At 33.0% G+C, this 25,644-nt stretch overlaps 1 protein-coding gene across 4 annotated transcripts in view; it reads right to left on the bottom strand.

Moving 5' to 3' along the window:
* Nucleotides 1-25,644, bottom strand: part of RPTOR (regulatory associated protein of MTOR complex 1) — a 500,255-nt gene that overhangs the window by 359,351 nt on the left and 115,260 nt on the right. For all 4 annotated transcript variants that reach the window (XM_074260362.1, XM_074260363.1, XM_074260364.1 and 1 more), the window contains one exon: nt 1,573-1,731. In XM_074260362.1, the coding sequence (XP_074116463.1) occupies nt 1,573-1,731 (159 nt within the window). The remainder of the gene's footprint in view (nt 1-1,572; nt 1,732-25,644) is intronic.

Genomic DNA, 25,644 nt, shown 5'->3' with positions numbered 1-25,644 from the left:
TGGATCAAAGAGTATATGATAAGGAATAAGATGTTAACATACTGGAAGTTTAGGAGAGTGGTACTAGGCTATGAAAGGCTTTGAATATCAAATAAGGCATTTTGATCTTGATTCTAGAAAAATCACTTAAGTGGCTGAATAGGAGGATGGATTAGAATGAAGAGAGATTTTAGATAGGCAGACCCACCAAAATTTGTCCAGAAGTAAGATAATGAAAGCTTTTACTAGAATAATGGTAGTGTCATATGAGATAAGGGGGCATATTTGTGTGGTATTGCAAAGGTGACACTGACAGTTCTTAACAAAAGGTTAAGAAATTGGGTATGACAGATGAGTAAGTGAGGATGACTTCTAGGTTATGAAGTGGAAATAGAGATTAGTGTTGCCATCCAGAGCAATAGAGATAGGAATGAGGGAAATTTTAGGGGAAAAGGTGATGATTTCAGTTTTGGACATGGTAAATTTAAGATGTCTATTGCACATCCAGTTCAAAATGTTTAAAAGGCAGTGGGAGATGTAAGACAGAAGATCAGAAGAGACCTACCACAATATAAATGGAAAGAACAAAATTAAAACGTTTGTGGCAATTCTTTTTGTAGTAGCTAGAAACTGGAAATTGAATGTATGCCCATCACTTGGAGAATGGCTGAATAAATTGTGGTATATGAATGTTATGGAATATTATTGTTCTGCAAGAAATGACCAGCAGGATGATTTCAGAAAGGCCTGGAGAGACTTACATGAAATGAGCAGGACCAGGAGATCATTATATACTTCAATAACAGTACTATATGATGATCAATTCTAATGAATATGGCTCTCTTCAACAATAAGATGAACCAAATCAGTTCCATTTGTTCAATAATGAAGAGAACCAGTTACACTCAGTCCTATTTTGTGTGTGTGTGTGTGTGTGTGTGTGTGTGTGTGTGTGTGTGTGTGTGTGTGTGTGTGTAGCAAAATAACTGTATGGATATGTATACATATATTGTATTTAACATATACGTTAACATATTTAGCATGCATTGTTCTACCTGAAATCTAGGGGAGGAGATGGGGGGAAGGAGGGGAAAAATTGCAACAGAAGGTTTTGTAAGGGTCATTGCTGAAAAATTACCCTTGCATATATCTTGTAAACAAAACATTATAATAAAAAATTAAAAGAAAGAAAGAAAAAAATCAAAAACCTAATAAAATTATAAAGGTTAAGCAGAACTTGAATGAAATAAAATGAGAAGACAGCTCTCACCTACCCCTTCATAATCCACTGATGGTAATGTACATTTATTCTGAATTTTTAATCTATCTATCTATCTATATCTATATGTATATATGTATATATGTATATATATATATATATATATATATATATATATTATATATAAATTTTGTCATAAAAATAGCTTCCTGAGAGTTTCTCTCTCAGAGAAATAGTTCCCCCTCTCAGGGAATAGACAACTGGTAACTCTAATGGCAACAATTGATCATTAAGGTGATATGAGAAAGACAATAGCAGTTAGCAATAAAAAGAGAAGAGAAATCAATTTACAAGCTTACTTAAAACTCACCAACCTTGTTAAAGACCCAGATTTCTCCATTCACTGTGGGCCTTGGTACTCCATGACCATTATAGTGAAAGAGAACCCGCTCCTCCTTGGCATTTCGGCGCAGGGATGTGCAAAGCTTCTTGACTTCATCCACTGTTGGATCAAGACTTTGTTTGTAGCGGGCCTGTTGAAGTAGAAGAAATTTTAAAATTGCAATGCATTCCAAAATACATATATTATTCTACAAAACTCAGGATTCCTTTTGAAGTTGGTCATAATTTTTTTCCAGGTAAAAAATTAAGTAATCAAAACTAATATTCCATCAGTTTGTCAAGCAGCATTCAAGTCAAGAAATGATGACATTATTCTTATACATACTAATACTTAAAAGTATACTTTTACTTTAAAAAGTTTAAATGACAAAAATCTGTAATATTCACTTGCTGGATTTGTCTGCTGCCTTTCTACAGATGAATGTTGGAAACATATTAGTATACAAAGTACCTGAATCAGTTAAACACTGGAATAGTTGCAAAGGTGAGAACAGAAATTAAGAAGCATGGAAGAATCAGTTAAACACTGTAATAGTTACAAAGGTGAGAACAGATATTAAGAAGCATGCAGAAAAAGCCTGCCACATAAAAGTTATCTTCTTTATGAGGGATTCCAACACCAATAACAATGCCAGTTTGTATTCTGACAAGACAAGCAACCATACAAGAAAAATATTAGCTCTTTTAGAGAAACTGGTAAATATTGTATAAAATAAAACAGAATAAAGTGAGAATCAGGTATAACATTGTTATTTTACAAAAACACAAAGACCAACAATTCCAGATGACCAATTATAATGCCAATTGACTTCTGACACATGTAATGTATAATGTCCAGGCTAGCTCTCTGGAGGGCCTCAGGATCAGTCAGAGCCAGGATCAGTCAAAGTCCTTGGTCTTTTGAAAGAGAAGTAAAGGTGGCAGGCAAGCTGCCATTTGGCTCATTAAAGATGAATCTTGGACTCTCCAGTTTGGAGCCTGAAGTCTTCTCTCCTCAGACTGCTGGAGCCAGAGAGACTCTGATCTCTCTCCCTCAGCCCTCCAAACATTGCCTAGGATTATCTCACCACCACATATTCAGTAAGCTCCAATCTTGAGAAGAGCCATCACCATATCATCTAAGTATATGCTTATAAAACCATTATCTCACAATCAATAGGTACTTAGCCTTAAGTACTCTGCTGTCTTAGATTCAAGTACACCTTTTCAGAGTTGTAGCCCTCTACAGTAATGGATTCAGATAATAGAATGAAATATATACTTCTTGGACATCACAAAAGTCGGAATTTGTTTTTCTTAGCTATGATATGGGAGAGGGAGTTCATTCCTATACAATATTAGAAGGATGAGATAAGAAGAAAATATAATTCTTTTTTCATGGAAAAAAATAAATTTAAAAAAAATTATCTTAAGGAAGCACATTAATAATTAAAAGATAAACAACAATATTACCTACGAGGGTACTAAGATAGTTGAAGGCTACAACTGCCAATGCATGAAATGCTGAATTGAAGTGAGGAAGACCTATATGAGATATTTACTAGCTGTGTGACACTAAAGAATTCACTTGACAATTGTATGCCTTAGTTTCTTTAAGTGTAAAATAGGGATAATACAGCCACCAACCTTACAGAGTGGTTAGGAGGAAGAATATGAAATAATGTATGAAAAGACTTTGAGAAACTTATATTACAATTATTTTTCTTATTTCTTAGAAGGGATACAAATATTAAAAATATTCTACAAATTGAAAAATATCACAATGTAAAATAAGAATTTTCTCATTTTTGAACTTTTTATTGTCAGTCAATAATTTCAATATCATTGAAAAAAATATTGAAAATTCCTACTACATATATGAGACACTGCTTTTCACAGAACAATTACATACCCCAGTCATACATCTGAGAGATAATCAAAAGATGGTGGCAGGATAGAAAAATTGAAGGGAACAACAAAGTTTAGGTTAAAGGTCCTGCATTCAAAACCAAGCTCTCCTACTTGTGATCTTGAACAAGTCACTTAACTTCCCTAGGTCTTACTTTTCATATCTATAAAAATGAATGGGTTTAGTTAGTGCTATATCAAGCAAACTCCCAAGAAACTATTTGGCTGATCTAGAAAGAATAACAGCAAAATTCATCTAGAAGAACAAAAGGTCAAAGAGGATCTTTAGGTCTTTTAAATCTCAGCTCCAAAACTATGATCCTATGATCTTATCTTAGTCATGACTAAAGCAGAATTTAGCTCAAGGAGTATGTATACATCTGATAAGATCAAAGAATATAAATGCTATACCATATACTAAGTGCTTTTAAAGGAGAAGCAGAAACAAGATTTTGACATAACACAAGGAGATGAATTATGTCCAGCGGGGACATAGTCATATCTGATGTTAGAAGATGTTAGGATTACAAGGTGATAACTCAGGTTGTCTAAACAATTCTCTAGCTCAGAGTTCACACCTTTAAGAGTTTACACCTTTAGACTTCTGAAAAGGAGTTTACACATTTAAAGGAGTTTACACCTTTAAAAGGAGTTCTGAAAAGGGATTTATACAACCTTTAAAAGGAGCAAGTTCATTGATTGAAGGAATTCCCACAAGTTCCTGGGAGTTCTCACAATTCCATTCTCTTTGAGAATAAAAGAAGGCAACATTGAGTCTGAAGAGTCAGTCTAGACTGGAACACTGAGCTGGGACAGCAGTCTGGATTGAGTTCAAAGAGAAGACATCTTATGGATTTGCAAGTCCAGCAATCCAACACTTTTGGAGGGGAAGGCTCCAGAAACCTCTCAAGAAACCTGCTCACAGAGGAAAAGATTATACAGAAAAGAAACCTCCTCCCAGAGAAGGATTACAATTGAGAGATCAACAGAACATTACAAGAGCAGCTTTTAAAAAACCCTTATTCAAGGATTCTGAATAAATTAGGACAAGATTAACTTGAATAAGTTAGAACTAGATGGAAAATGGAGAATGTAAGAGATAAAATGTCAACTCAAATTATATTTCACATAGTTTATTAGATTATTCTATGGACCAGAATCCAAAAAAAGCATAAGTAAGAAACATATATGCTAAGAATTTCATTATCAATTTTTTTAAGCTTTCCCATTAAAATCATACTTCGAAGTTTAATTTCCACCACAAAAGTTCCACCAACAGTTCCCTTAGGCTCCAGGAAACTATAAAATAATTTGGCAAAATCTAATTATAGACCAATAGACCAAGGGATAAGCTTTCTTATATTCCTTAAATACCAAGATACAATCATGTACATGATTTAGACATAAAGGATGATACCATAAGCAAACTGAGAGAGCAAAGAATAGTATGCTTAACAGATCTATGGAGAAAAAAAGAATTTATGATCAAACAAGAGATAAAGAATGTTATAAAATGCAAAATGGATAATTTTGATTATATTAAATTTAAAAAAGGTTTTGTACAAACAAAACCAATGCAATCAAGACAACAAGGAAAGCAGAAAGCTGCAAACAAATGTTAAAACCAGTGTTTCTAATAAAGGCCTCATTTCTCAAATATATAGAGAACTGAATCAAATTTTTTTAAGAATACAAATCATTCCCCAATTGATAAATAGTCAAAGGATATTATGGCAATAGTTTTCAGATAAAAAAATTAAAGTTATCTATAGTCATAAGGAAAAAAATGATCTAAATCACTACTGATTAGAGAAATGCAAATTAAAATACCAATCATTTTGGAGAGCAATTTGGAACTATGGAATCTGAATGCAGTTCAAAGCATAGTATTTTCACATTTTTTCTTTCTCATCATTTTTGTCTCTTGTTCTGAGCTTTCTTTTCACAGCTGGCTAATGTGGAAAAATATTTAACATGAAAATATAACTTATATCAGATTGCTTGCTGTCTAGGGGAATGGATGGGAAGGAAGGAGAGGGAAAATTTTGAAACTCAAAATCTTACAAAGATAAATGTTAAGAGGTAATGAGTAAACCAAATCATCACTCTTTGAGATGATATGAAAGCATACTTAGGGAATTCTAAATAATCAACTAAAAAACTATTAAAAGAAATCCACAACTTCAGCAAAGTTGCAGGACACAAAATAAATCCACATAAATCATCAGCATTCTTATACATCATTAACAAAAATCCAACAGCAAGAGATACAAAGAGAAATTTCATTTAAAATAACTGTCAATAATATAAAATATTTGGGAATCTATTTGCAAAGGGAAATTCAGCAACTATATATAAGGTTGAACTAGGTAATTTCTAAGTTTTCTTTTGCTAGATCTATAGATCAGTGAATTTCACAGGAATGTTACACATGCAATTCACCTAATAAGAGAAGAGCAGAAAACCAGTGTTTTTACATTCAACTTCTAACCTCATTATTTTCAGGTTCCAAACTTACTAGCCTGGTGTTTTTTTTTTTTTTAAACAATTCAAACTGATATAGAATTCATCTCCCTGTGTGTAGTTATATGTATGAACAATTATTATGAAGAGGGTGAATCTTAAAACATTTTACTATATGCCACATTTATATTAGAAGTTTCCAATTAGAGGCAGCTAGGTGGCTCAGTGTATAGAGCACCAGCCCTGAATTCAGGAGTGTAAGGGTAAAAAGCCTCTAGAAGCGACGAAGATAAATGATAGTCAAATCCTTAAGGAAATAAGCTATTGTTGAACAGAACATGTGAAGATTACAAAGAAAATATTTTAGGTAAAATTGGCTCATTCCCCAAATGTATTTTGCACAAATATAATCAAATCAATGAAACAAACCCAATTACTATTCTCTTTTTTTAAGAAGATATTAATGGTGGTCATCTTTGTAAAATCCCGGGCATCTTAAAATTGACATGCCTGCATTGTATCAGAATTTCAGTGCAAAACTTTAAGTACCTCTTCTTTCAAGCTTATCTAGCTTAAATTATCTAGCAGTGTCTTCCATAATGAGTAAAGAACAAGGTAGTTTTTGCCCAGCACGTTGTTTAGACAGTGATCTCCACAGTGTTTCCCATAATTTTCTTCATGCAATGACATCTTCAAAGCCTGAAGTCCTGGTAGTGCACAGGTTTTGGAAAGGTTAATTCTTTTCCTTTGTACAAGTTGTTCCTGATTAAGTAGCACGAGACATGTATTCCTAGGCGGTTTCCTAATGTTCAAAATTGCTTTTACTGCTGAAGGTTTTTCTCTGCTAAAAAACGTGGTCCAATGAGGCTTAAGATCAAAAAAGTGACATCTAGTGTTCATGATTCTTTTTTTTTTGGTGTTGGGTGGCATTTCCCCTTGTACTTGCATGCATTTCACTGTGTACTCATTTCACCAATGTTTCACCAAGTATTGCTGCTACTAGTCACTTTAGCTGGGGTAAAAAGCCTCTAGAAGCAGTTCAAGGCATGTGGGAAGACCTGAGGAATGAGAGGTTCTGAGGCGCAGGCGAATCCTATGTGGAGGTGGGGCACAGCCCCATGAGGCGGTGTCTGATTCCAGGTACCACGCCTCCCTCCTTAGTGCTCTCAAAGCCTAGCACGCCTCCCTCCTTCTTCTCGGGCCAATCACATTATGCCAGGTTCCTAGAGGACTTCCCCCTTCCCCCATATCATCAGTGGGGTATAAATATGTGCTATCTCAGAATAAAGTTCTCTTTCGCTTCACCCTACCTAATGGTGGTCTGTCTCTATGGGATCCGGGTTGGTGCCCCAAGTCCGGTAAGTGTGGCCTAGCCGTACCAACAACGGAAGGGCATTAAGAGTAGCTCTAATGCGAGCTACCAGGTTAGAGTAGTCCATAGGGGTGTAACACAGGAGGACCCGAGTTTAAATCTGGTCTCAGACACTTAACACTTCCTAGCTGTGTGACCCTGGGCAAGTCACTTAACCCCAGACTCAGGAAAAAAAAAAAGTTTATTTAAAAAATAAATAAATAATTTTTTTAAAAAAAGAAGAAGTTTCCAATTTCTGGAAGACATGGTAAGGGGGAAAGAGTAAGACCTCTCTGACTTTCATCTATACTCTCATTAAATAACTCCCTCCCCAAAACAATATATCATGAAGACAGAACCTAAAAGTACTTCATAGATTTTGAGTCATGAACCAAAAAAAGCATAATCATATTTAGTATAGTACCCATCTAGAAGCTCTTGTCAAACTAAAGGTATATTTTTCAAAGAGAAGCCCAAAAATCAGCATTACATCTGTAAATAACAAACATAAATTATAGTAGCAGAGACAAAATGATATCTGACAATGACAGATGATGTACCCTAAATGTGGAGAACTAGCTATGTTAATTCATTTGACACTCACAATGACCCTTACCGTAATATTATTATTCCCATGTTATAGATGAGGAAACTGAGGCAAAGAAAGATAAGAAAGATAGCTAGTAAGCATCTAGAGTGGGATTTGAACTTAGGCCTTCCTATCTCCAAGTTCTACCTTATCCATTGAACCACCTAGCAAAAACTTTAAGGAGAAATTATCTTTGAAATTTATGGGGGTGGGGGGTGTGCAGCTAGGTGGCGGAGCCTTGAATTCAGGAGGACCAGAGTTCAAATCTGGTCTCAGACACTTAAGACTTCTTAGCTGTGTGACCCTGGGCAAATCACTTGACCCCAGCCTCAGAAAAAAAAAAAAAAGAAAGAAAGAAATTTATGGGGACACCACCCAAGGACAAACAGCTTCATTCTGTAACTTAGATGGGGCTGTTGAACTATAGATATCAATCCCATTGAAATGGAGAAACACCCATTCAATTCTAAGCTTTTCTCAATTCCAGGTCAAGCTGAAATTCAGCTTGTAGATAAAAGAGCCAACTTGGAACTCTACCCATTAGCCCCATCAAGAACAACACCTAGCTAGTAGTCAAGGCTTATAAAAACTGCAACTTGAAAGAACTCTTTGCAGAGGACCTGACATGTCATGCTGTGCCATGTTAGGCTATGCCATGTTATGCCAAGGAAACCTCTGCCCACTGGGATGATATTCTCTTCCAGTGCTACCCTATCTTTATCCTCACGTATTTCCTTAAGGAGACTTTATGCCTCTCAGTTTGGATTTCTCTACTAGAAACTTTATTTCCTAATGCCTATAATAAACCTGTTTTATCAATCTAGGTTTTCAGATTTGTAAATTTCTTTAAAGAGAATCTATGCACTGCCAGAAGAGGGTTCCCCAAAACTCCCTTCCCTTGCGCTGGATTCCAAGGGTACGGTGTAGGGGAGCCAAATCTCTCCATTTGGTTCCCTGAACCCCAAAATTGCCACTAGACCTTATCATTTAACTCTCTGACTAGCAGGAACCCTAATCTCATTTTGGTTCCATAAATCTAGAGCTCATCATTTGGTTCCCTGACACAAGGGAACCCCAAAACCTAAACTTCATCAATACATCTTTGGATTATATTGTGTTAGAAAATTCAAATTTTTAAATTGCTGTTATTTCCTTTTATAGAAACACAAGTGTTTAATTTCAGCAAGTAAAGACAAAAGCCCTATAATAATATTCTCCAGCATCATCACTATGTATGTATATTAAGTGTGACATAAATGTTTAAAATTACATACAAACAAATGCAATTTCACAAATCAAAGGTAGTATTTATTTGAGATAGTATTAACAATATTTCTTTTTTAGGACAATTTTTTTTTTAATTATGGATAAGCGATCAAATTTAGACAGAAGTAGTAAAAATAATGATGACAATGTGGCCAAGTCTTCATGACCAGGTTGTAGTATACATAAATTGACAAGTAAAAGAAAATAAGTCAAGTCAGTTTTGCAGTATAGCTTTACTTCTAAGAATGATATTGATGTGGAAAATTTTCTTTGTTTAATTTGTAATGAAGATTTGGCTGTGGAGAGACTGGAATCAACCAAACTAAAATGACATCTTAACATCAAGCATATAGCATACTCAATAAACCAAAGGAATATTTTTAATGATTTTAAAAAAATTTAAATAAAGAAAAAACTATATTTTGAGAAATTTGTTAATATTTATTAGCATCTTATAAAATTTCTTCAACAAACATATGGGGATGAAATTAATAAATTTCTATAAAGACTATATACACAAAAATATTTTTAAAGCATTTTTTGTGGTAACAAAGAACTTGAAACAATTGATGTCCATCAATTGGGGATCATTTATATTACGGTAGGGTAAGTGGAATGGAATATTCATGATATATGGATAGAATAGAAGCATGAAAATGACTGGGTGCAGTTTCTATTGTTATATAGAATATATAATTTTTAACAATAATTTTAAGGTGGAGTGCTTCTATTCTAACCATCTGTACTTTAGAATCAGTGACCCTGACATTCTTAGAGTGCGATAGTTCTAACAATCTGTCCATCAATGATTGTAAAAGTCTTCTGGCCTAGGAATATAATATTTATTCCCTTAGACTTTAAGGATGATATACTAGGAATCTGACCTTAGAGTGCTATCCTTCTAACAATCTGTCTGTCAATAATTCTAAAGTCTTTTGGATTTAGGATAGTCCTACAAACATTGCTGTCAGATACATAATCTGCAGGTCAGTGATAACCAAATTCCTGAGACTACTCAGTTCTACTTCTAGGCCATAAAATTAACATATAATGACTGGATAAATTCATCTCCTTGCTCCTACTTAGCTCAAATCTTTTGGAATTTAGCCCTTCAATTGGTGTTACAATTATCATAAACTTTGCCCCTAGACTTGGAAATTGATTCAGGCCTGCAAATTATTTTGAGACACCTCATGATACCAGTGACTGCAACTTTTTGGGATCTCCTATTGAATTTCAACAAAAAGACACAAAGGGAAGCAATGTTAAAATAGGTCCACAAAGAAAACTATCTAGACACTGTGATTATAAATGGAAACAAAAGCAAGTACAAAACAGCTGAAAGTGAGAAAAAAAAATTATAAACCTTTCCAAATACAACTTAAAAGAACAGGGCAGAAAATCAGTAAAATACCAAATGAGCAAAGTGAAATCACCTTAAAAGCAGAAAAAATGAAAAGAATGATCATAACACGTTATACAGATAATGCTAACAAAACTGAGAAAATAAGGAAATAAAGGAATACTTTCAAAAATACAAAGTACCAAAATTAGCAGAAGATCAGATAGAGATTTTAAATATGATAATTTCAGAAAAAGAAACATATTTAGATGTAAAGGAACTACCAAGGGGATGGGGAGGGAATCCAGGTCCTGATGGATTCATAGGACAATTCTATCAAAATTTTAAAAAACCAAAATCAATACTTTACCAATTATTCTGAAAAAATAAGAAAGTATCTTACTAGTATCATTTTATGAGACAAATATAGCTCTATATGATAGTGATGTAATACAGCTTCTAGGGAAGACAGCGATAATTTTACGGTTCCCTTTTAAGGCCCTGAATATATATACCACTGAGTCATAAAACTCCAGGTATCTTATTTCAATCCTTGCTGGGATAATTCCCCCTCTGTTTGAGTATTGTGCTCCTGTCCATGACCACTTCATCTTGATCCCTATCCTGTCAGGATTAAGTTATGATCCTTTCCTGGAATTATGGCTTGTCTACTCACCTAGTATGCTCATCCTCCTTATCTGTTTTTGTTTCCCCTATAAGGTTGTAGCTATATAAATTCCCTGCTTTAGTTGCTGGTTGCTTAATGCTTTAGACAAGAGTCCCATTACAGCCAGGTAGCCCAAAACTCAGCTAGTCTAAACTCTCCACAATTGAAATATTAAAAACAAATTTCTGTCTTGCCTTGGTTTCTCTGGCATTATACCCTGACCTTAGGGGGCTTCTGTTTTAATAATGTCAGTGGTTGTAAATCTTGTGGTTTTGGAATCTGTAATCCTGAGTTGCCTCTTCATTCTCAGCTCTTACTAGACTTCTTTTGGTTAGCCCTTGTGCCTTTCAAGAAATAAAGCACTCTTCTTTGGCTATGAAAACTTCTTTTGTGAATTTTTCACATTCCAAACCACTCTATCAATCTAGTGTTTCATCATTAGTGTCCCAATTTTTCCATATCCCTTTCAGCATCTGCCATTTTTCTTTTCTGTGATGTTAACTCTTCTAATAGGCATAAGATAGAATCTCAGAGTGGTTTTAATTTGGATTTCTCTAAATAGAAATAACATGTCTTTTGACCATTTATCAAAGCAGAATAGCTCTCCCTGTTTGGCTCGGGTCTTTATATAATCAAGAAATGAGGACTTTATAAAACAAAATTTTCCCCGAAGTTTCTTGTTTTTCTCCTAATTTTGGCTGCTCCAGTTGTCTTTATGCAAAAGTTTCTTAATTTCGTGAAATCAAAACTATCCATTTTATTTCCTGTAATCCCCTCTATCTCTTATATAAATATAACTTTCTCTCTCATGCATAGATGTGATAAGTATTTTTTCCATGCCTCCCTAATTTACTTATAACATCACCTTTTATGTATAAATCATTTATCTATTTTGTTCATATGCAATGTGAGATGCTGGTCTATCCCTTAGTTTCTGCCAAACTGCTTTCTAGTTTCCCCAACAATTTCTGTCAAATGACAAGTTCTTATTCCAAAAGCTTCAATTTTTGGGTTCATAAAAACTAGTTTACTATGGCATTTAATACTAATCTATTCCACTGATCTACCACTCTACTTCTTAATTTATACCAGATAGTTTTAATGATTACAACTTTGTAATATAGCTTGAAAACTGGAACTGGTAGGTTACCTTCCTTCACATTTTTTCCTTGATTCCCTTGAAATTCCTGACTTTTTGTTCATCATCCAGATGAATTTTATAAGTATTTTTCCTAAGTATATAAAAAATTCTTTGATAGTTTGATTAATATAGTGCTGAATAAGTAATTGGTAGAATTGTCAAATGTTAAATTGTGACCAAAATAATTATGAATCTCTTATGGTACTGTCCCGTTATTCTAAATGATATATTATTTATGACATTAATAAATAGGAAGTATTGCTGAAAATAGAATACAAGATATTAATTTTAATAAAATGTGTTAAATCTCTGAAATTAGTCTCTACAAATGGATAAGCTATATAGTATTCCTCCACCCCCCTCCCAAAAAAAGCCAAGTACTTAGGTGAATTATTCAAGATTCAAGATATGATAAGCAAATTTTACTACTTAGCAACATAACATCATAGATTTAAAGCTAGAAGGGACCTCAGAAATTATCAAATACAAACTTAATTTTATGTAAGAAAAAACCGAATCTAACTAGAGATTAAGTGACCTGCCCAAAATCAATCAAAAAAGTGACCTACCAGAAGCAAAGCAATAATTTGAATTCATGTACTCTGACTCCAAATTACTATCCATTATACTTATCCTAATTTATTGTTTTCTAAAATACTGCCTAACTGAACTAGTTTAGGAGCTCTTATTGTCCCATTCTTAGAGATTTATGGACTAGAAATGAATATGTGTGTGTGTGTGTGTTTGTGTGTGTGTGTGTGTGTGTGTGTGTGTGTGTACATGTCAAATGATTTGTAGAAAAATAAAGAAATCAAGGCGGCGAAGGGGGGATGATGGTGGTATTGATGGTAAGGTATCATGAAAGAAATGAAAGAATAACAACATTACCTAATTCACAGATGACATGATGTAATTCAAAGAGTGTTACATTTACAATTTAAAAACCCTGGATCAAAAATTGCCTCTTTTACTTTATCCTTGTGAGACCTTGAATAAGTGTGGTATATTAATACATATACTCTCAATTGGACTGATAATTTTGCTGATATTTTCCCTTCTTCCTTTTCTATACTTACAAAATATTATATGAGATGGCTCTGTGGCAGAAAGAAAGAAAAAAATACTAGGAGAAATGTCGGTGATATAAAAAAAATTTCAATAAACATGTATTTTTAAAATACAAACAAGTCTAACTGATGTGTGAAAATGCTAACAAGGCAATTTCCTTGGGAGAAAAATTTTAAAAAGACAAAAGAGATTTTCATCTCATAATTTGCAAGTTCAAATATGACTTATGAAAAAATGCCAAGTACCTGAAACTTTATGAAAACATTTCCAGGTAATCTACTAAAATTGAATACAAACCAACAGTTTCTAAAAGTTCTTTATTTTACTGCTAAACAGGGCAGGCAGGGTCAAGGTAAAGAACTATATCACAGGAGGCTCTGGGCAGGGCTTTTGCAAAACAAAAACACAGTGACGACTGACTTGCTTTGCAAGACTGGCTAAGCATGTTTGTCTTTCAAGGTTTCAATCAAACTTCATAGAAAAAAGGATTTTTCTTCAAGGAAGGGATGCAGAGAAGTGGTAGTATTCTGCTAGGCCTTGGGTCACAGGATGGAAGCAATTTTTTTTAGATTTAAAGATTAAGAAGATCATCTGTTAAAAGTCACAAGCAAAAATTAAAGTGGTATCAGAGAAGAGTGTTTACAAGTGATGTGTTGTAAAGTCTTTTTAGATGGCATCTTTGTAATCATTTTAGCTTATATTTCCACAGTTTCCTTCAGAATCCTGTTAATTCCAAAACAAAAATAAGCACAAAGTCCCTATTATATAGTATGAGGACATGAAGTAGACACTCAATAAATAAACATGTTTTTTGGATGATACTAATCTACGTCACTGAGAGATTGTAATTTCTACTGGACAAATGTGTAAATTCCAAAAGCACTGAACAATCTGATAATCAATCTCAGTGAGCTATAAATTACAAAGTGGAAATAAAGCTTTCTACCCCAGGTTCATGAAGATATATTTATTTGGGAAAGAACGTACTTATATTTTACCTATCAAAAAAAGTAAATACTATTTGTTTTAGCTAGTAAAAGTCACAAAATTGTTCTTTTCAAATAAAATCTATCCAAAACAAGGACTATATTTAAATGTGTCATCTGCAGAAGCAAGATATAATGTTGTGAAATGCTTTTTTATATATTTTCTCTTTTTTTGAACCCTGAAGTAACTATCATGAAGTAGATACCAAAGGCATTATTATCCATAAGGATAATGAGGCTCAGGAAAGTTAAATGAGTTGCCCATTGTCTCACAGTTGTGTCAAAAATGGAATTTAGAAGAGGAAAGAACCTTTGAAATAATTTAGAACATGTATACTATGCATTTTTACAGAATGGAAAATTTAGGGCCAGAAACGATTAAGTGAATTTTGTTTGTGTTTTTCTACTCAAATATATTTATATATATTTACACATATATTTTTTCTCCATAAACACCATCATTTTCAAAATCATGTAATAGGTATCCTTAAAAATGGACCCTTTTTCCTAGGATTAATCATAGTATTAATACTATGAGGCCCCCCTTTTTCTACCTTCTAGTTCCAGATTTCAAGAAAAACAAACAAAAAACATCCCACATCAAAAAACAAAAAACAAAACAAAAAACAAACAAACAAAAAAAAAAAAAGATCCTAACATTTTAAAAGTTTAAATGGGGCACTCGAGTCCTTAAAATATAAAGGGAACACAAAAAGGCAATGTTCTGATCTATAAATCTGCTGCAACAGCCTAGTCAACTCCTAAGGGAATTCTGAGTAATAAGGTCAAGATCTAAATACTGCAATTGCTATGATAGGCCCTCAAAAGGAAATCACTGCTTTTGTAGCTGATACATAGCTAGAACCTCATAAAACCCCATAGCCTAGGGAAAAACAACAAAAAAATATTAAGAACATTTCCCAACCACATAGGAAAACATCAACAAACTCTGATTTCTAGAAGCAAAATGCACAAAATTCCACAATCCTCACAGACCAATTGAAAAGAAACCTGTGCTTTCCTCCTCTCTTTTCTTCCCTCTCTTCCCCCCACATTCTCACAGTCGGAGATCTGGTCATTTTGAATTGTTTGGTTTTGTTTTTTAAAAGTCAATTTACTCACAAATGAAAAGGGTATCCTTAAAAATGAGCCAGATGAGGCCCACCATTACAAAAGTCCTATATTGCCAACTAATCTATTTCCTGATTGAAAGACTTAGCATAAACCTCATTTACAGGTTCATTTGGCCATATGATGATCTTCTGACCCTATATGCCATTCAGGAGGCACATTGCTTTAAACATGGAAAAAAATGTCATGAATATTCAGCTCCTGATTATCAGAAAAGTCTTTTAAAAATTCTACTCTACCTTATGTTTAATTAATTTAAAAGTTGGTTTATGCTGCATGATCATTATATATTAGTTTGCTGCATTATTTTAAATGTTTTAGGTCTTTTACACGCAATTTTTCAGTTGTATGGATTTTTTAAAATTCTGGTTTTGCATTACTATTTCTTTGCCTTCTTCTGAATTATTTTTCTTTCATTTTTCAAGGCCCTTTGAAATGAAAACAGCACATCCTGTTTAGCAATCTGTTCAGCCAATTTCACAAGAATCTAGTTTGCAGATGACACTAAAATTTACAACTATTTTCCTGCAAAATTTGCCAAGGGCTATGGTATCTCAAATGATGCTTTGATTTGGTTGAGATTAAGCCAAACTGAATTGCTTTATTACATACCAACCTTTAGTCATTTTGGCTGAAGTTAAATTTACAAGCAAAAAATTAACATGATGACAATAACAAAACTTCAATGAATTTAGATGGATCTGAATTTTCAATAAATATGCATCTTTTCTTTAATTCAACAAATTATTTTCTCCCCATATATAATCTTTATTATCTTTTGGGATAGATAATTAGCTTCTCTATCTGTTCTCTGAAACTAGAAAGATAACACACTTTAGAACAAAACCATAAGTGACATCAGGTAGAACTAGAAGAGTATAGTATTTTGCCACTAAGTCTCTCATCACAATGTTAAAATCTATTTTCATTTTTTTTTTTTAAAAAGAGAAATAATCAGGACCTCAACACAGGGCACACTGAAAAGTTTGTCTCTGTAAAACCAATAACTGCTTAAGGAGATAGGTTTTGTCCTTTGACACAAGAGTATTATGAAGTCAGTAATCAAAAGTCATTCCTTACTATAAACTTTCACTATGCAATTGAAAAGGCACAACTCGTAAAACTGCTCTTTTTTTACATAAAACTTGTTAAATCTGTCAATTAAGTTGCTACAATTTTAACAATCCAAGAGGTACTTTGTTTGAGGAGAGCCTTTATGACAGTCATTTCACTTAGTCAAATAAAATATTCTTTTATAGTTCAACAATAAGCCCAGTGAGATTTTGTATTCTCAGCACCTTTTAGTCATTTTTGTAACTCCCCAAAATATGATTTGTAATACAAATATCTATAAAAGATATATAAAAGAACAAAAACCACTCCAATAGAAGTAGTCTTGGAATATAAAAAGTTCTCAAAAGAAGAAGTGCATACTAACAATCGTATGAAAAAATGATCCCAAATCACTAATAATAAAAGAAAAGCAAATCAGCAAAAATTACAAAAGATAGGAATATTCACTGTTACAAGAAGGTGGAATGAAGACAGGCACACTAATACTATAAAATAATATAATGATTCTGGACAGCAGTTTGAAATTATATTGAAATTATGTTGTTAGCTAGTTTCCATAACTACCAAAATATCAGTTTTGGTGATATGAAAAGACTGGAAAAGACTGGTATATGTGACAGTTCTCTGAGATAGAAAAATATAGTAAATATAAAAACAAAACAAAAATTTACCAAAATAAAAACAAGACTAAAAACAAAGTGCTTTTGAGAAGGCAGAGGAGAAACATCTATAATTTCAAAAAACTTTTTTTTTCCTTAATTGGCTCACACTTATAATTCCACTGGTCTAGAGAACTCAGAAAATTCCTTCTACCAACATAGAAGAGCAATGTACTTGTCTTGAAAAAGTATCTAGGACACTATAAGCCAAGTGTCATGATGAGAACCATAGAAGCAATATGTACTTGATTAGAAGATGAACCTAGTTTTAGTCTTATTGTTAAGACTGGCTCTTTAACTATTATGCCATGCTAACTCTCTACCACAAATTCTCACATAAAGAAAAATAATAATTCACAAAACAAATCCATATTATTTACATACAAATAAATATTTTTTTAAAAGGATCAGAGAACTAAGAAGAATGGTCAGCACTATTATACTAAATCCAATATGAACATGACCATTAAAAGATCACTTGACATGATGAGGTTCACACAATCAATAAGTATCAAATGCAAGGGTTTAACTTGGATCTTCCTGGTTCTCTGTCCATTATGGTGTGCTCCCTCTACAATTACAGTCCAGTAAAAATACAATAAGGAGCAACCCATGCTATTTATGTAGAAAAAAGTGTCGGAAAGAGCCCAAAATCTGGAAGATGGTGGATCATGTTATACTAATTTATATAAACATCTTTTAGACTAGCATTACTATTATTATCAGATTTATAGACAAGTATACAATCATTTACAATTTACACTTACAGATATAATCATTTTTTTTGTTTCATCTTGAGTGCATATTTTTCTTATATCCTTTTCTTACCTACTATGAATATGAGTAAATGTGAATAACTATTTTTCAACTGAAATAAAAATAAAATGTTTAATTATTTACCATATGAGGCACAATAATTGCAGCATAATGTATAAAGTTATTTTACTAAAAAGAAAAAGACTACTTCTCCTTAAGAACTTTAGAGGTATGAATACATTTTACTAGTACAGTACCCCTCAGGCTTAGCAAATGATTACAAGAGTTATTGGGATATAGCTGGATCAAAGGTTGTGAATAGCTTTAATATCTTTGGGGGCATAACTAGTTCCAACCCAAAACTTTCCAGAATTCTGACAATTGAACATTGGTTCAGAATATCAATATACTGATTCTTCCACAGCCTGTCCAACATTTGTCATTTTCTTTTTTATCAACTGTACTCAACTGAGATGTGAAGTAGAAACTCAGAGCTGCTTTAGTTCAGATTTTGCTAACTGATTTGCAGAATTTTTTCATATGGCTGGTCATAGGTAATGAAGGTTTCTCCTCTAAATGGCTCAATTTTATAAATCTGAATCAGTTACTTACATACTTAGTAATGAAATATTTATCTGAGATACTTGCTGTAAAGATTCTCCCTCCCCCCAATTTTCCTTCCTAATCTTAGCTATATTGGATTTGTTTATGTAATTTTTTAAACTTTCATGTAATCAAAAATGTCTACTTTTATCTTTTGTGATTCCCAATACCTTTTTTTTTGGTCATCAACTTATCTTTATTCATAGATTAGAATGATCATTTCTTCCAAGTTTCTCTAATTTGCTAAGGGAATGTATATTTTGATCAATATAACAGAGCCAGATATCTTGGGGTTTAAGGACTAGGACTATCCCTTAAAACCAAATCACTTAGGGGTCTCATAAACTGACCAATAACAATTGGTCCCAAGCCAAGCATTACTTGGTCAGGGTTTGGGCCAAGATTGGTTCAGAATGAAAGCTAATACCAATTATTTTTGTTTTATTTAGAAACCCTGAGGATTTTCTCCATATCAATTGATATTTTTCTTCTGATTGCATAAAGGAAATCATTCTCAGTCTCATTTCTTACCTAGCCTTAATCATTGATTGAGCATTGCTTCCGTCTCACTTTAAAAGGCCAAGTTTAACCACATATGCTGATTTATATATGGCTACTTGGCTCAGATAGCTCCAGACAACAAAGTGAGGCTTGTGACTTTGCACAGCTCTCCCATACTTAAATCCAATTCATTTGCATGTCATGGATGATGACTTCACAAACAATAATATCTTATCCTATTAAGGAATGCTACTTACTTCTATAAGGATGACATTATAAGATGACAGGAGATGGACTAAATATGTGGCTAATACGGAAATTTGTTTTAATTGGCAATGTATATTTGTTACAAGAATTTTGATTTAATTTTTCTCTACAGATGAGCAGAGAGAGAAGAGAGGAAAAAAAATTAATGTTTGATAATAGAAAATGATTGTTTTTTTCAAGTCATTGCAGCTAAAAAAAAAAAAAATATTTTACCTAGTGCCACTCCTCTCCTTAAAACTACAACAAACTTACTTTTACTGGTCCTTGAATGGCAGTTATTCAGTAGGCCTTGAGTCTGGCATAATCTTTGAGAATTCATGATCACTTCTACAACACAATGTGGTCAGAGATTTTTCTAACTCAGATGATGAAAAATTATGTTTTGCACCAGAAAGTCATCATATTAATTTCCATTAAATAGAACAGAAATTTAACCATAAAAAGAGCAATCAGGTTTTTGTACCATGAGCTCATCAGATTTTTATCATCTCTGAAATTCTACAATACTCACTAATCATATCATTCATTAGCAGTTACAACTGTAATGTAACCTCTTTCAAAGTCAAGATTTCAGCATGGAATTCTTGCTATATGTTTAGGAAGCAATATAAATTTGTTTTCTATCAAACTGGAAAGATGGGGAAGGCAATAGAGAACACACCGTTTCACTTAATCCAAATAAAGAATTAAAAAAAAAAAATCCTCAAACCCAGAAGAGAGAAACTAATTTAAAGGACATAGTATATATAACATAGTGTTTTATTTTTTTTTAAAGACACTAGAATAAACAATAGACTCAACTCTGCTTTTTAACTAGATGCATGATATTTGGCAAGCCTCTTAGTCCCATTGAGTCTCATCTTTCTCATCTTGAAATAATAAATAAGTTGTGCCAGATCATCTCAAATTCCTATCTGAACCTGATGTTCCTTCTTCTATCACAAACGACTAAGAAACATGTTACATCTGAAAAAATTGTTACCAACATGGGCAAAGTATTACTAACTAATATAGAAAAACATCAATTGAAAAAATATCTTCTCAGTATGAAATTTAAATACAAGAGAAATTAAAATAGAATGAATGTCTAATGAAAGCCAGTGTCCAGCCAAGTTTTATAATCATCAGTTCATCAACCAACAAACATTTATTAAAGTATTTGCCTAATAAACTCCCACAAGACCTGTGTTAAATTTAGGAAATACAAAGAAAAATAAAAATACTACCAGAACTCAAAAAGACACACTTTAATGGGGAAGCAATGTTAGTAACTAGGAGAATAGATGTAGAGAAATAAAGATAAAAGAGAAATTAAAAGAGAAATGCAGCTAAGATGATAGGAGAAAAGAACTGCTATAGCTGGAACAAACAATGAGTCTTAAAAGAAGCCAGCACAATCAAAATTAGGAAATAAGGGAGAAGAGAATTCCAGGTAAGATTGGTTTCCTTAATTTCTCTGAGTAAATAAAATATCTAACTACAGATCCTAATTTGTGGATATAGATACAATCTCTCTGAGATGAATCTTGCCATGAGAAAATTAAAAGTGATTTTGCATCTATAAAGTCCAACTCACAAACCTGAAAGTGTCACCACTTACATTTTTGTCTACTTTGAAAACATTTTATCAAATATTAAAATGGAGGTTAAATAAGATTAATGGGTGAATTCTTTAATTATTTTAAAATTCTGAATATCTTAGAATTCTCATACTCCACACATATCTCAAAATGTAAGTTCCTTAAGAGATGGTGTTTCCGCCAAGATGGCGGAGAGGACACACGTTTCTATCTGATCTCCTACAACCTTCAGACTAATTAGCAAATCTAGCATCTGAACAAGTTCTGAACCAGCAGAATTGACAAATATTGGGAGTGCAACAAATTACCAGCAAAAGATAATTTCAAACAGGCCAAAAAAGGCCTGTTTCAATTGGAAACAGGAGGAAGGTAGCAAAGCACAAGCAGCTGAACACAATACCAGTACAGACAGCACAGAGTCCAGGGGCAGTGCAGACAAGGAGGAATCTACAGCAATGTTGCTCATTCTGCCCTAATTGCAAGCCAGTAGAGCAGCAGAGAAGTTAGAAAATATCCAACACAAACACAAAAGATCAAAAGTGAACCCTGACATGCCAGGACCTCACAGGATCTGGCCATACCCTCCCAGAACCAGGAATAAGTCAGGGAATGACCCAGTCCAGCCACAGCTGCTTATAAAGGAAGCCACTGCTTGTAGAGAAAACTTGGAAAACCTGCCCTGCCCAAAAGCAGACCTAAATTTTTTTTTTAAATGAGTAAAAAAGTAAAGAGAGCTCTGACAACAGACAGCTTTTATGATGAAAGAGAAAAACAGATTTCAAACCCTAAGGAGACTAAAGGCACACTGTCTCCAGATGAAGCCCAAAAATGCGATATAAGCTGGTCCCCATCACACAAGGCTCTCCTAGAAGAAATGAAAAAGGATCTCAAAAGAGAGCTAGAAGAAAAATGGAAATAGGAAATGAAAATTTTGCAAGAGCATTTGGAAAAGGCATATAACTCATTAAAAGATAAATTTAACAAAAAGGAAAAAGAAAACAACTCCCAGAAAAACAGAATTTATGAAATGGAAAAAAATTCCATAGAACAAAACAACCCATTTAAAAATTCAATTGGAAAAATACAAAAAGAAGTAAAAAAAAAAGTAAATGAAGAAAATAATTTCCTAAAATTCAGAACTGAAGAAATGGAAACAAATGATTCAATGACACAAGAATCAGTCAAACAAAACCAAAAAAAAAAAAAGAAGAAGAAAAGGTAAAATACCTGTAAAATTGGGAAAAAATAGGTTTGTTTTCCTATTACAAAACAGGGATTTTTTTGGGAATTCCTGGAAATTCCAAAAATTGGAAAATAGATCATGAGAGACAATCAAAGGATTATCTTCCTGAAACACAGGATGAAAAAAAGAGCCTACACACTATCTTTCAGGAAATCATCAAAGACAACTGCTTGGATATCATAGAATCAGAAGGTAAAATGACCACTGAAAGAATTCACTGAACACCTTCTGAAAGAGACCCCAAAATTAAAACCCCAAGGAATGCTGTGGCTAAATTTCAGAACTATTGACCAAGGAAAAAATATTATAAGCAGCCAGAAAGAAACAATTGAGGAACAAAAATAAGGACTACTCAAGACATAGCAGCTTCCACTTAAAAGAATCAAAGAGCCTGGAATCTGATATTCCAAAAGGCAAAGGAACATGGAATGTAGCCAAGAATAAATTACCTTGCTACACTAAGCATTTTCTTTCAGGGAAAAAAATGAACATTCAATGAAACTAGTGAATTCTATTTACTTTTGATGAAAAGATCAGAACTAGACAAAAAATTTAATCTCCAAATATAGAACTCAAGAGGAGCATAAAAAAGATAAAGACAAAGAAAAAAAAAAAAACCTCATGAGAACTATATTTCTGTTAGAGGTATACATAAAAGTACATGTATAATCTGATTTTACTATTATAATATAAAAAAGAAACTAGAAATGGAAAAGGGGATTGGAATAGAAAAAAAAAGGGGGAAAGTAGAGATAAAATGAGGCAAAAAAATCTATTATAATTGAGGGGGAAAAGAGAGGGTGATTAATATTGTGGGACTCTTGCTCTCATCAGAATTGGATCAAAGAAAGAATAATAGATGTATTTGGTTTCACTGAGAAACTTTTTTCACCCTATAGAAAAGTGAGAAAGAAAAAGGGGAAAGGAAAGAGGAAAAGAAGGGAAAACAGAAACAGTAGGGGAAAGGTATAAGAAAAGGGGAGAGTCTCTAAAGGGAGATGACTGCTTGAGGCAAGTAGTGCTCATAAGTAAAGTACTGGGGAGGAGGGAAAGGGGAAAAGGAAAGAGAAAAGTATAATAAAATTGCAGGAAACAGAGAATTAGTAGTTTTAACTATGAATGTGAATGGAGTGAACTCTCCCATAAAATGTAAGTGGATAGCAGACTGGATTAAAAGCCAGAGTCCTACCATATATTATTTACAAGAAACACATTTAAAGCAAAGCGATACATATAGTGTAAAGTAAAAGGCTGGAGCAGAATCTATTATGCTCTAGGTGAAGTAAAAAAAGCATGGGTAGCCATCCTGATCTTAGATCAAGCAAAAGCAAAAATTGACCTAATTAAAAGAGATAAGGAAGGAAACTATATCTTGCTAAAGGTTACCATAGATAATGAAGCAATATCAATATTAAACATATATGCACCAAGTGGCATAGCATTTAAATTCCTAAAGAAGTTAAGAGAGTTGTAAGAAGAAATAGACAACAAAACTATAATAGTGGGAGATCTCAACCTTGCGCTCTTAGAATTAGATAAATCAAACCACAAAATAAATAAGAAAAATGTTAAAGAGGTAAATAGAATATTAGAAAAATTACATATGATAGATCTTTGAAGAAACTTGAATGGAGACAGAAAGGGGTACACACTTTTCTCAGCAGTTCATGGAACGTATACAAAAATTGACCATATATTAGGACATAAAGACCTCAAAATCAAATGCAGAAAAGCAGAAATAGTAAATGCATATTTTGCAGATCACAATGCATTAAAAATTACATTCACTAAAAGGCCAGGGGAAAGTAGACCAAAAAGTAATTGGAAACTTAGCAATTTCATTCTAAAGAATGAATGGTTGAGACAGCAAATCAGAGACATAATCAATAATTTCATCCAAGACAATGACAATAATGAGACAACATACCAAAATTTGTGAGATGTAGCGACAAGATGTAGTAAGGGGAAATTTTATATCTCTAGATGTTTACTTGCATAAAATAGAGAAAGAGAAGATCAATGAATTGGGCTTACACTTAAAAAAGCTAGAAAAAGAACAAATTAAAACCCCCCAATCAAATACCAAACTTGAAATTCTAAAAATAAAAGTAAATTAATAAAATTGAAAGTAAAAAAAGCTTATTAAATTAATAAATAAAACTAAGAATTGGTTTTATGAAAAAAAAAAAACAACAACAAAATAGATAAACCATAAGTTAATTCGACTAGAAAAGGGAATCAGGAAAATCAAATTTTAGTCTCAAAAGTGAAAAGGAAGAACTTTCCACCAATGAAGAGGAAATTAGAGCAAGTTTATGCCAATAAATTTGACAACCTAAGTGAAATGGAGGAATACCTACAAAAATATATACTGCCCAGATTAACAGAAGAGGAAATAAATTAATTAAATAGTCCCATTTTAGGAAAAGAAATAGAACAAGCTATTAATCAACTCCCTAAGGAAAAATCCCCAGGACCAAATGTGAATTCTACCAAACATTTAAAGAACAATTAACTCCAAGGATATAAACAGACAATTTTCAGATGAAAAAATTGAAACTATTTGTAAGTCACATAAAAAGGTGCTCCAAATTACTACTGATCAGAAAAATGCAAATTAGGACAACTAGTTTAATTTATTTACACAAAATTTAAGGACAATACTTTGAGGAAATGTTTGTATTTTGGAATAAATCAGTTATCTAAAGGATTGCCTTGGTCAGGATTTGTACTCCCAGGCTGGCTCAAATGGACCCAGCATGTGTAATGTTCTGTTGTCTCCAGAAACTGCTGATCACTCTCTGGGAGGAGATCTGCTGTCTTAACTCAATCTCCCAGCCAGACTCTTCTTCCTCTTTTATCCTCCCAGAGAATGGGCGTGGAATAACTCAGGGGCTTGTGGGAGAAATACTTCAGCCAATGAACTTGCTCCTCTTAAACATGTAAGCTCCTCCCCAGAAGTTCAAAGGAGTAAAAACTCTCCTTAAAGGCTGGAACTAGAGAATTGTTAAGTACAGACTTAGCACTTAGTAAGAACCTAATATCTCATTATCTCATTGGCACTTAGTAAGAACCTAACAAGCATGTACACTGCAGAATTGGAGGATAGAGCTTTCCAAAAGATTACTGTTTGATTTACTCATTTAAATATGATATAATAAAATGATCTTTTAAAGTATATTTTTCTTCTATGACAATAAACATGTATATGTTTGAAGAATTATAGGTATGTATGTTTCAGCATCTATTCAAAATCATCATAAACCATACACAATTTTGCTATTAGTACAGTGATTATATCAAATGCTTAACTCCTTCTGACTTAGCACATGCTCTTATAGTTTTTTCAATCTATCAAGCTGTTTCCAAATCACCAAAATGTTTCTACAATTTGAGGGCAAACATTTGAGAGCAATCTGATTATTACATACACATACTCTCACATGCATTCCATATTTTGGGATGTGTCA

This window comes from Sminthopsis crassicaudata, chromosome 4, assembly GCF_048593235.1.
Source record: "Sminthopsis crassicaudata isolate SCR6 chromosome 4, ASM4859323v1, whole genome shotgun sequence".
Taxonomy (NCBI): domain Eukaryota; kingdom Metazoa; phylum Chordata; class Mammalia; order Dasyuromorphia; family Dasyuridae; genus Sminthopsis; species Sminthopsis crassicaudata.
Note: the sequence above shows the minus strand (reverse complement) of the source record. Positions and strands in the feature narration are given on the sequence as shown.